The 12,700-nt window shown below is 38.5% G+C and overlaps 1 protein-coding gene across 1 annotated transcript in view; it reads right to left on the bottom strand.

Moving 5' to 3' along the window:
* Positions 1–12,044, bottom strand: part of Nox4 (NADPH oxidase 4) — a 136,764-nt gene extending 124,720 nt beyond the window's left edge. Inside the window, exons 1-2 of the mRNA XM_036200337.1 lie at positions 11,830–12,044; positions 11,245–11,340 (exon numbers count right to left, since the gene is read on the bottom strand). Of these exons, the coding sequence (XP_036056230.1) occupies positions 11,245–11,340; positions 11,830–11,886 (153 nt within the window). The 5' untranslated portion in view covers positions 11,887–12,044. The remainder of the gene's footprint in view (positions 1–11,244; positions 11,341–11,829) is intronic.
* Between the last annotated feature and the right edge of the window lie 656 nt (positions 12,045–12,700).

Here is a 12,700-nt window from a genome sequence, read left to right as displayed (position 1 = left end):
TTCCTAGTGGAATTCTACATTCTTGCAGTTTAAGGTGAGTCATTTCTCACCAGCTGAAATCCATTAATACAGACCACTGATGATGTTTACCAGGTGTTCCCCTTAGACATTAGGAACTAGTGGGGGGGGGAGATATTTTTCACCTTGTCCAATTCAATATACTTTGAAAATGAAATTGGAAGCTCATGGTTCTTCAAACCAGAATGTCTGACAAAGCTCAAAACCCCCACTTGGCTTACAAAGTAACATGAGCATGGAATATCAGTGGGGCAGGGAAAAGCAGCCTTATTACCCTAACTCATCCTGTGCCCCAAACTACTACTTTTACTTCCGCACTTCATATAAAACCCTCTTTGCTTAGGGCACCATCACTCCCCTTGAAATCAGGGATGGCATGATAAGAGGAAGGAACAGTGCAAAGCATTCTGAGGAGCTAGGCAAACAAGGAGACATAAAAGCACAGCATGGTAAAAATGATGCCTGCTTTGAGCAACGGCCAGTCTGCTTCCCTCCAACTGAAGTGAGCTTTCCAAATTTCATTGAATGTGGTTATTTGTAATCTGAAGTCATGAAATTGAAAATCCTATCATGGGAAAAGAGAATGTGGTCAAAAAAGGCATCATCTAAAATTACCTCTTAAATAAATCTTAATTTTAAAATCTCTCTATTTTTATTATCAGAGATACAAAACATTTTACTGTGAGTACATAATTCATTCCATTTTGTCTTTACTACATGTGACTTTTAATAATTTTAACATATATATATATACACACAGACATATGTCTTTAAAAATTTCAAAGACCATGGAAATAACTTTGACCCTATAAAGCAGTATGCTGACTTAACTTATCATAGACAGAAACCAGAGTCAAATTCAACTTTCTAATTTCTAAAAATGCACACAAACAAATTGAACCAAAATCCACATTCTTCTTACTCCATCTACTTTTCCATTGGTCTCATTGCCAGTACTGGAAAGAAACTTATTTTCATAAGAAACTTTATCTAAATTTATCACAGCACAAACTTCATTATATATGAAGGTATAAAGTGACGTGGGCTCAAGATGCTGAGTATTTTCTAATTGAGTCACTTGCTGTTAAACAAGTGTTATTATTATCTAAAACATGGCACAGACATTCGAAATCACACTTTGGCCGTGACCTCTGTAACTGTAATGTGTATTTGACACTGAAAGTTCACTGCAGTTTTTCTTCAGGAAGGAAAACTCTTCTCTTATTACTCCTTTCTGAAAATGTTTCTTAATGACCTTCAGAAGTATCATGTCATGGCACTATGGCAATACCCTTAGAACCTGTTGGACACTAAGGGACACAAACTATATATAGCATCTTTCACATCTGTGTGGCTTTCAGTTTCCTGAAACACTTGACTTTCATGTCATAACACTCGGTGTAACACGGATATGACTAGAATATATTTGTGTTTTCCACGGTACTAAGTGGTAACATGAATTACTATATAAGGTTGGAAAGGAAGAGACTACAGGAAAGAAGGAAATTGACATTTTTCACACTTTTAAAACTAAGACAATGAGTTTCATGTTTAAATTCTATTCTTTAGTTTCTTCTTATGAGTAGGACCTGCCTTGAACAAGATTCGGGACTTTGAAAAAAATACAGTAGGAATATAGGCCAATTTCTAGTACATGAGAAGGCTTCAATGAACACTGCACTGTTTTTTTAATTTTATTTGAAGAATCAGAAAAATATGAAATAATCACTATTTTTCTTGTTTGTTAAAAAACCAAAGCGTCAGTGAATAATAGTAATAAGTCTTCTTAATGACTTCCTAATGAAAAAAAATTACCTGCCTCAAACAGAAACTCTACACAACAATCAGCCAAGTTTCTACAAACTTTGTGACAATGACAAAAAGCAACACTTATTGTTCTTCTCTCAAAAAGAAGCAGGGAAGAACTAGGAGGTCAATCAAATAATTCAGATTCAAATGTTCCAGCTGAGCAGCAAATACACAGCCTCATCAGTGAGCATCTATTTACTATGCATCCCGTAAGCACTACAATAATGGAGCAAGGGACAAACCAACCTCCCCTGCAAGCCATGTGCTGTATGTTCAGCAAATCCTTCCCATCTCTATGTCATTGAACTCCATTTAGCATGTATACTTATAAACATAAATAATGCATAATATTTCTATTTAATAGTATCTACAGTGTCATGGCCAATAATACTAAAAAGTACTATATAGTATTTATAGTAATACTTATTTTCTAAGAACGTATGTACCATATACTAAGCATTGCCCATGCTTGTTCATAGGCAATCTTCAAGACTTAATTTCATTTCAAAGATTAGACTGTCTCAGAAGGTCAGTTTGCCAAAATCCTAAATGCAAAGAAATGCCTGAACCTGATCTCTGAGATCGAGGCCAGCCTGGTCTATAGAGAAAGTTCTAGGAAAGCTACACAAAGAAACCACTTCTCAAAACAAAACAAAGCAAAATGCTTGAACCATGATTCAAACTCATATACATAGAATTCTAAAACCCAAAGTTTTTGCAATAAGAAATTACAAAGTTATCTCCATTCTTCCTCTCCAGAATTAGCCCTGCAATTTAAAAAAATTATTTCTATGGCAAACACAGTAGTTAGCATGATGGACATGAATAAGCATAGACCAGAGGTTAGTTAGAAGATTGGCTGTCCACATTCAGCTTTGCTTTGAGTACACACAATCCCTTTGGTCTCTGTGATGTATCACAGTACTACTTACTGTCTTCCCTCACATTTCCCCAGGCAGACTAATTCTCAGTAGAAAGCATCTTTGGTCTCCATGACTACTATATTCACAGTCACTACTACTATTATCAGTCTTTGCTGCATGCAAAACCAAATAGTTCCTCAGAAATCACAAAGTCAGTTTCCTGAGGTCACATTCAATGACACTAAAGCTATCAAAATGAAATACTGATACTATTGCTCATTAAGAGTTCATTTATTTGATTTTCAACAACATGAAGATAGTATAAGGATCACAGAAGAACGTTATTTGAAATAACGTTGGCAGGGCTAGGAACCGGCTCAGTGGTCAAGAGCACGTGCTCCTCTTCCAGGACCTAGGTTTGATTCCCAGCACCCACATGGTGGTTTACAACCTTCTAACACTCCAGTCTCAGGAAATCCAATGCTGTCTTCTGATCTCTCTGCCATAGGCATACAGGCAGGCAAATCACTCATACACAAAATAAAATACATAAAATTTTAAAATATTTTCAGAATAATGTAACTGTCTTTTCTTGACTTTGGTTAAGTTCTTATTGACAAACATAAAGGTATATTAACATATATAAACAAACATCTAAACAATCTTATTCAGGACCATTGTGAGAGGATGCCTACGAACCTCAGTTAAGGACAGGGAACGTAGGTCTCCGAGATAGCCCAGCAAATACAGACACTCACTACCAAACTTGATGGCATCTGTTTAAATATCCCTCAGATGAATGCACACAATGGCAGGAAAGAAACTACTCCTACAAATTGTCTTCTACCCATATGCCACAGCATGTGAGCCTCCCCTCAACACACACACAAACACATACATTGTACATACAAAAGTACAAGAGAATTCCATGTTGTAACACAATCTGTCTGAGAGCCCTGCACAATAGAATGCGTGAGCAGATGTAGTTTCACTGTCACACCAGTGAGGGCTCAGATTGGACTTTGACATTCGTTAGCTACAGTGATTGGTAGAATGTTACCTAATCACTGTGAACCTAAAGATTTCAAATTTTATTGTGCTTAAATTCCTATCTTTCGTGATTGTTGTAACAATTCAATTAATTATAAAGATTAAATAAGTTTGAAGAACAAATGGACCAAGAACTGTTCCTAGAACATTGTGTGTGATCAATAAATGGTAGCAGTTATTACAAGTAGAACTGTACAAAACGGCTGATATCTGATGGTTCCCGACTCACAAAAAAATGTCAGTTCCATGTGGTCCACCCTGATATTGGTGTGCATAGATGCAGATGAGCACAAAAACCCATAAGACAAGTTCTGTCTGAAGAGTAATAGGTAAAGAAAACACAGACCATATACAATGACACAGTATTCCGTGTTTAAACAAAGTAAGTGGCAAATCCTGCCACTTGCATAGCATGACGGTAACCTGGAGATTAATGTGCTAAGTGAAACAAGTAAGGCACAGAAGAACAAACACCACCACCTGATCTCACTGACACTTGTAATCTAGAAAAGCTAAATTCACAGAAGTAAAGAACAGCATGGTGATTCCCAGGATAGAGGTACTAGGTAAAGTTGGGATCCAAAAACACAAATTTTCAGTTATTTAAGAAATAACTGAAGATTAGGAAGTTCAAGAGATATATTAGACATTATGGAGACTATAGCAACTAACCATCATATTTTTGAACACTAGCCTCAAAAATGATAAGTTAATGTATATATGAGTTATCTCATTGAGCCATTCCATATATATATATATATTTCAAAACAATATGTTAGAGAAATGAGTATATTCAGTTTATATTTGTCAGCTAATTAAAAAAAAAGATGAAAATTGAACAGCTAGAAGCACTGGGCTATAGTCCAACAGTATGACTGGCAAGTCAAGGAGTCTCTATAACTCAGTTTCTCAGCTAAAAAACAAAAACTGAAAAACCTATACTCCATGGTTTAATTTAAATAATTAAATAATTAATCAATGTAATGCTATGATGTAGTTATGGCCTAGATTCCACTAGTCTTCAACAATGTATTGTTATTGATATTACCATTTCTGTAGCAAAATGAAGAAGCAGATTTAAACATATTTAAGGTAATCTCAGTTTCCACTTTAATGCTATTTTGCATATTTATAAAAATGTGTAATGCAGCAGGTATATAACAAAGAGGTTAAATATCTAGCCCCAAATTTCTGATATGTGAAATTAGGAACAATCTACATAAAATACCTCATACTTCTTTAACAATTTAAGAAGAATAAAAAGCAAACACGATGCTGAAAATATATTTTACCTCGAAGGTAAATCATTAAGCTTCCTTAACTTCTTACATTGACATATGTTTTCAAGTATCATTCACATAAAATGAAAAGCTAGTGATCCATACGTTGTGTAGTTCAAGGTGTTCTTTCTCTTTAATTTTGCAATTATTATTGTGCTTACATGTGAATGTGTCTGAGCACACATGATATGTGTGTGATAATGGAGAGGAAATGTGTCACAGCATGGGACATTAGAGATTCAACATGTTCAACCAGGGCTTTAACCTAAGTCAGTCACCTGGCCTGCATAGCCATCTTGACAGTCCAATTAATGCTATTTATTCCAGGAAGCTAAATCTGGCCTGAGAATCAATAGACTAAATAGTGATCGGGCCACTGATTCAGTGGTCAACAGTGAACAAACCACTTCAAACTGAATTTTCTATTTTGGAAAATAAAAAAGGAAATCTCCGATAAGGCTTGCAAACACACTGGACCACTGGTACAGGCTGTAATCACAGTGCTCAGAGGGAGGATCACTAGGGCCTGGCTGATTTCTGCTTGTGCTACATGGTGACTCCAAAGCCATGCAGTATCAGAAAGAAAAAAAAAATGTCAAAACTTGCTATCTAGCATGAGCAGATAAAGAACATGTGATTGCTGTCAAAGTAATGTAATATATATATATAGTCCATCTCACTTGTCAGTGACCAGGTTCTCCCATCTCAACATTAACAAAAACACTCGCCTGAAAATAACTCTGAACTGAAAGCTCAATCCATGCGTGGCTAAGTCTAGACAGTGACTATTATAATTTATACAATAAAGAGGGAAAGTTAATGATTAAGCCCTCTTGGAAAGTCAAAGAATGTATATTTCCTTCCTCAGCAGAATCAACGCTGTGAAACTAGACCACAGACTGCATGGTGAGCAGGCAGATATGCGCCTCCTAAAATGCTCTGTGATAGCCCTAGAAACCAAGAGATGGTAACTACCGTTAGAAATGCCATATTTGTATATCACTAGAAATTTAAAAAGAGCCGGAACACTCACAACTTTCTTCCAACAACATGGAAATCTCAGTTAAGACTTTCCAAAGGAACAGAAAAACACCATCACTGCAGTAGATCTAAAAAAATATTTGTGGGGGGAAAAGGAGAAAAAAATAAGTTCTCATCATAGCAATAAGAACAATTACAGAGAAAATAAATACTTTGCACAAAAAATGCTTTGTAGAGAATACAAAACAGGAAACAGAGACAACTTGATCTATTACTAGTATATGCTTGCCTCATGTTAAAATATTTATACCAATTAAAAATCACCCTTTGCAGGTGATAGAACTCAGGGCATTGTGTATATCAGGCAAGCACTGTACCACTGAGCTACATCCCCAGATCCAGATGTTTGTTAATACATGATATATTGGAAAGAAATTGGTTTCATGAAATCTAACACTATGAACAACGACTTTATACCAATAAAAAACAAAAAAGACAGTTTACTCCTTCCACCACGTGAGTCCTGGAGATTGACTCAGTCCATCAGGGTGGCTCACGACACATTGGTATTCATTAATGTGGTGAAAAAAAAGAATAACCACATTGTACATCCTTAAAATAAATGGAAACAGACTTCACCTTAAATATTCAAAGTATCGTTTATGTTAAAAGTTGCTATGGGAAATTGGAGGAAGTTATTAGTTGATTTTATTTATTTGTTTGTTTGGACGTTTCTCTTGGCTTTTGCTCAATGGTTTCTTTGTTTTTGTTTCGTTCTTCTTCTCTTGACCAATGTTAAGCTTCCAAAACACACAGCATGTTACAATTAAACATCTCCTAAGGCGTGCATGATTCGCACAATAACTTGAGCATAAACCAGCCATGACAATGTTGTACTCTGTCTGGGAACAAATAATTATAAGAAATCCTACCAAAACCTATTAATCTCACCTTTCCTGAATCTTTCAGTGCTTCAGATCTCATTTTCTCTGTTAGAAGTTTCTCAACCTTTAAATGTGTTCCAAAAATAATCACAGGGCCATAAAAAAATGAACACTCCAGTTTTGAGAATTAGTTTTCTCATAATTCTAAGCAGCTCCCACCAACAAGTTCAGATCATGAAGCAGAACTCAGAAGTTTTTTTCTTGTGCAGACCAAACATTACATCCCATACCTTCCCACTCAGTGTCAACTTCTGTTCAGCAGAGAAGGAACTAGAGAGTCACCAAAATGCAGATCTAGTGGTGGGATTTTTGGTTTGGTTTGGTTTTTATATTTATGGTGTGTGTGTGTGTGTGTGTGTGTGTGTGTGTGTGTGTGTGTGTGTAGATTAGAGGATATCTTGGGAAAACCAGTTCACTCCTTCCACCATGTGACTCCTGGGCATTGACTCAGCCCATCAGGTTTGGCAGCAAGTACTTTACCTGCTCAGTCATCTCATTTTCCCAGAGGCATATGTAACTAAGCTAGTTTGCTGAATAATTGTTTGCTTTAAGCAGAATGGTAAGGTCACCTGGCTATCAAGGCAAGAATATTCTACCTTCAAGGTCTTTACTTGAAATATCCAAAACAAGCCACTTGCCCCATCTGGTGATTTGGTGTGTTAACTGTACCTAGGATTACCAAGGGACTGATTTGTTGTTCATTAATTTTATTAACTTTTATTCTTGAGACAGAGTCTTATTACTATGTTACCAGAGTTCAAATGATCCACCTATCTTAAGTAGCTGAGACTGTAGACAATAAAGGTATGGGCCACAGGCACTGGACTCCTACATTTAAATTGTAAAGCTGATACTACGTGTGTTATTAGAAAAACTTTATGTATGTGTGGAGCATTTATGTATGTGAATCTGCTTTGTATCTATAAGCTTTGTGAAATCTAAATAGTCTAGCATTTCTAATAACAATTTAGTTAGTGAATATGTTATAATGTAAATGAGGATAGAATATACACTCTATTACAAATACTTGGCAAGATAAACTGTCAAATATTACTTTGATTTTTTCGAATAGTGAATATATGTCAAAAGAATGAAACTTTGTATTTATTGGACTAAAGGTATTTTTCAATTAATTCCTGTAGCTTTTTACTTTGTCTTGCATTATATTTGTATTGAACAGCACTTATAAGAAGAAATATTAATCAATGGGACAAGTACCTAAGATGGGCAGGGCAGAAAATGTGTAGTGTGAGAGAAAATCTGAGAGGCTAAAATACTATAACATCAGCCCCACCACTACTACCATTTGAGCAAGGCACACAGCAACACTGGTGTATAAAATGGGAAGAATAGCTTCCTGGATAAAACCAACATTTGTAGAGTGTTTGGCATATTTTAAATATATGTATATATGAACTTTCATAGATAACTGACTTCAATATAAAGTAGAAATTTCAAACAATTATTAATAATTAATGCCTCTGGGTAGCTACACCTTCCTGGGAATAAGATATATTCAGTGGCTCCTTCTAGCTTATGATACCAGGATAACTTTGCTATTATATTTTACAGATAAATGATAGTGATTTGTATACTTAATGCTATTATCAAAATGTTTGCAGAATGGGTTTACTATTTCCCTTTGTGCTTTTTTTTTTTCTTTTTGGTATCTGTGTGTATTTATGTATCTGAGTGTGGTGTCTGTAAACATTTGTGTTTGAGTACATGAGCCCATGTATGTAGACGCCAGAGGATACCTGATGTCTGGCCCTATCACTCCCATCCCTTTAAGACAGGATTTCTCACTGACCTGGAGCTAGGCTAGAATCCAGCCAGGCTCAGTGATTCTGCAGTGTTCAATTCCCACAGCACTGGGGTTACAGAAGCTCCTGGCCACTCCTTACTCCTTACTTTTTTGTGCCTGCTGGGCATTTGAGCTCAGGAATTCAAGCTTGCCGGGCAAGTGCCATTGTCCATCCTCCATTTCTGTTTTAAAACCACGTAAATTGATTTCTAGAAATATCACCATGCTATTTTGTTTACACAAAAGATGTAAAACATGGAGACCAAAAGGTACATTTTAAAATTAATTGCATCTCATTGTTGTGCTGGATTTGTAATAGAGTACAAACTGTTAATGCTTTCACAATAATACCATACCACAATCATTGTAAGATTAGGAAGGTAAGCCTAGGAAGACTATCATGGATAAAAATCGCATTAAATACTCCCTTACAAAGTAAAGAGTAAAACAATGGATGGAAGTCCTCGTTCATTAGAAAACAATAGGTAAATTGAAATATCTATTCCAAATAGATAGCCTAGGTAAACTAGTACTACAAAATTCATACCAGATAATTTTCAGTAAGTGAGAAGTGCCAACAAAGGCCTTGGAGGTCCACCCTCTGTGATTAGTCTGGAGTTTCCAAGAAAGCTAAGGTATGATGACCTCTCTTCATCAGCCTGATTGTTGTTCTTTATGCTCCACATCACCTGGGTGAGCCTTTCATTCATGAGTCCAGTCCCTGCCTTGCACCAACAGTTCTTAGACTTCTCTGATTTGTACCATCATTTACTCAAAAGCACCAATGCAGAATGAAGGTTGAAAAGTGGAACATATTTTAAAATGTCTTCAAAATGTGTTGGACTTCATCTGTTCCTTTATGCATGTGCATGTACATGCCATCTTAATCATACCTGATCTGTCACTAACATGAATTTGAAGTTAAATTACACAGCATCCAAGTACATGAAAACTACATTGTTAGATACTAACAAAGCTAGTTTGCTTTAAAAAAAGAAAGTTACTATTTTGTTAGAGTAAAAATCCCAAACGGAGTTGTGGCTTTTCCAGTTCTTAGGTTTGTATAGTAACACAGGCACCCTGATCTCAAGAAATTCTGCTAGTGTCATTTTTGCGGGTTTTTTTTTTTTTCCCAAGTTATTCACCAAGTGCTGTATTAAGTGAAATAAACCTCACATTTAAAAACTTATTAATTCATTTTGAGCAGTGAGTTTTCAAGAGATGAGGATGAAAAGTTGGGAGTCCTTGGGAATTCATCAGAGAATAACCTTAATTTGTTTCTTAAGCTACAGCTATTGGCCTGGTTTTGTTTGCTTGTGGACTTTTGCTGCTGGTCTGCATGAGAGTGCAAGGCACTTGAAAATTAGTGAAGGTTTCACCTCTGCGTCCATTTGGAAAGCAATGTGAAGGAACAGTCCTGGATAACTAGATCAAAGTTGGACAGATGAAAGACAAGCATGTTAGCTTCAGAATCTTCAATAAGAGGTTGTTTGCTTTTGTTTGTTTGTTTGTTTGTGTGTGTGTGTGTGTGTGATTGTTGTTGTTTTTGAAACTATTTTTTTGAACCTACTACTTAGAGCTAGAGGGATTAAATGTTAAAAAGATGTCATAGCTTAAATTCTGTTTCATAAAATATCAATTAATTCAGCTGCCAGTTACTGCAGGCTTGACATGTGATAACCACTACTCAAATTACTAAAGGTAAAGGATGAGCCTGTGGATGCCAGACACAAAAGGGAAGCTGGATACACTGAACTCCTCTGAAGTGATTTTATTTAAATAGTCACAAAATTATGAAAAAACAAAGCAGTAAGTTTCATAATACATTTCACACTTTTTGTGGTTGCTAACAAAAATTCAATCTCCTTATGCAAAGATGTTCTTGGAGAACCCTGCCATTTATAGGGTCTACTAAGGTGGAGATAGAATGGGAAAAAGAGATGAGAAACACCACCAAGAGAAATATGAAGATGAAATAATCCAGAGCAAAGCTTTGTATGTTGGCCTCAGACCAGAACCATACCTAGCCAGTAATTTACAGCAACCAGCCAAGACCTACCCAGAAATAAATAACAACTCGCTGTGTGAGAGCTGTTAATAAAGAAGACAGTGCTGAAGTCCTCTGGACAGACTTGGGGGCAGGCAGAAAGCCTTGGTAAGTGTAGACTAACAGCCTGTCATCGACTGGTCCTCCAGGAAAAGGAAAGAATCCCTTCAGGGCTCCCAGGTGCAGCTTGAAAAAAAAAAAAAAAAAGCAGCAGCTGCCTTCAAGCATGAATAGCCTGGTCTGACAGGTTCATTTACCTCACTTAAGCAGATACTACCCTTGGTCCTTAAGGAACCAAATGATAAATCAAGAAGCTTGACCGCTTCTGAGAGAAACACGTTTCTTACACTTACAGCAAATACTACTTTTAGAATTGGATTGACTGACAAATTCTGTAGCAGTCTGCTGCCTCAGACCCACTCCACCAGGTCACCGCAGTTTCACTTACGCCCAACATCTGGTGAATGTAGTAGTATTCTGGCCCTTGATTGTACAGCAGGAAGGTTTTCCAGAAAAGCAGGACATTTAGGGACAGCCAAATGAGCTAGACCAGTCAAAGAGAGAGAAAGCAAAAATTACAAAAGAAATATGACCCAATACAAGCCACTCACTGGACTTAGCTCTGCGCATGCAACCTCAGCGTTTACCGAAAGCATGCTCAATCAGAAAGTGGAAAAGCCACTGAGGACCCTCATGTGAGACTAAGAAATCAGTGGCATCACTATGGCCCAAGGGAACTGGAGCAATTGAAAGAGCAAAGGAGGCAAGCCTTTGAAAAGCTAACGAAGAGTAGTCTCCTTAGCTCCCAGTTCCTCCACATAGGCTCCCCATCACTTTGTAGTGAAGTTCCCCAGCAATGAGCAGGAAGGAGTTAGCGCTAGGAATGCGTCAAGTTGCGATTAGGTGAGAAAGTCTGAAACAACCCCCCCAAACTTCCACTCCTCTCATCCCACCCGTGCACATCTCTGAGAGAATGAATCAAACTCTCTGCAGGACAGACGGAGCGCTAAGCCAGCCTAGCCCGCCAACCTACCAGGCAGAGGTGTTTAACCCCTTCGTTGGCCAGCCAGCTCCTCCAGGACACCGCCATGCCGGCCGCCCGGGTGCTGCGCTCCGCTCGGTGCGTGGGGCTGAAAGGAGCTAGTTGAGGCCAGGGCAGCGGTTCCCGGGGCGCGGCCTGCAGGGGGGCCGAGGGGGACCGAGGGTCAAAGGCTGGACCGAGTCCGGAGGCCCGGCAGGAGGTCTCCGCCCCGGCTCCCACCCGTGCCGCGCCCTCGCCTCCCCGCGGCCCCCTGGTCCCGCGCGCCGCCCCGTGCCGGCTTCTTTGTCTCGCGCGAGCCTGTTGTTGTGGCGGCGGCTCAGGACGTCCCGGGTGGGAAGGTGGAGGCGTCCCCTGCAGCCTCCAGCCCCGCCTGCCCTGCTGCAGACGAGTTCCCCCCACTCCGCCCCCCCCCCTCCAGATGTGTGAATGAGAATCGGAAATGTGGGGAGGCTTTCTGCATCCAGGCGCGCACACGCACACCTACTTCCCTAAGAATGGTTATGTCTCCCTTCCCCCACCCCCCAAAAAAAGTTCAGAAGAAAGAAACTTGGTATGGCAATTTGAGCCGGAAGTAGCCTTTTGTGTATTAGCGTCCTCCATCCCGCCAGTCCGGGGTAAGTGGCCCTACCTACAAACAAACAGCACCTCATGGCTAATAAGCCAGTCTCCCTTGGCCTCTCCCTTAACTATCAGCTGCACCACCCTATCCTATCTTGAGATAAAGCTTTCTAGACCTTGCTAAAGACAAAAGGCTGGCAAAGAGTTAACGCTGACGTCATTTTCAGGAGTTTTAGAAAGGCTCAGATTCCCTCTAGGAATGTGTGCTTTATGCTGCCTAAATGCAAAGTCAACTTGGTTAAAT

This window comes from Onychomys torridus, chromosome 1, assembly GCF_903995425.1.
Source record: "Onychomys torridus chromosome 1, mOncTor1.1, whole genome shotgun sequence".
In the NCBI taxonomy this organism is placed as follows: Eukaryota; Metazoa; Chordata; class Mammalia; order Rodentia; family Cricetidae; genus Onychomys; species Onychomys torridus.
This window is presented reverse-complemented; position numbering and strand designations above follow the sequence as displayed.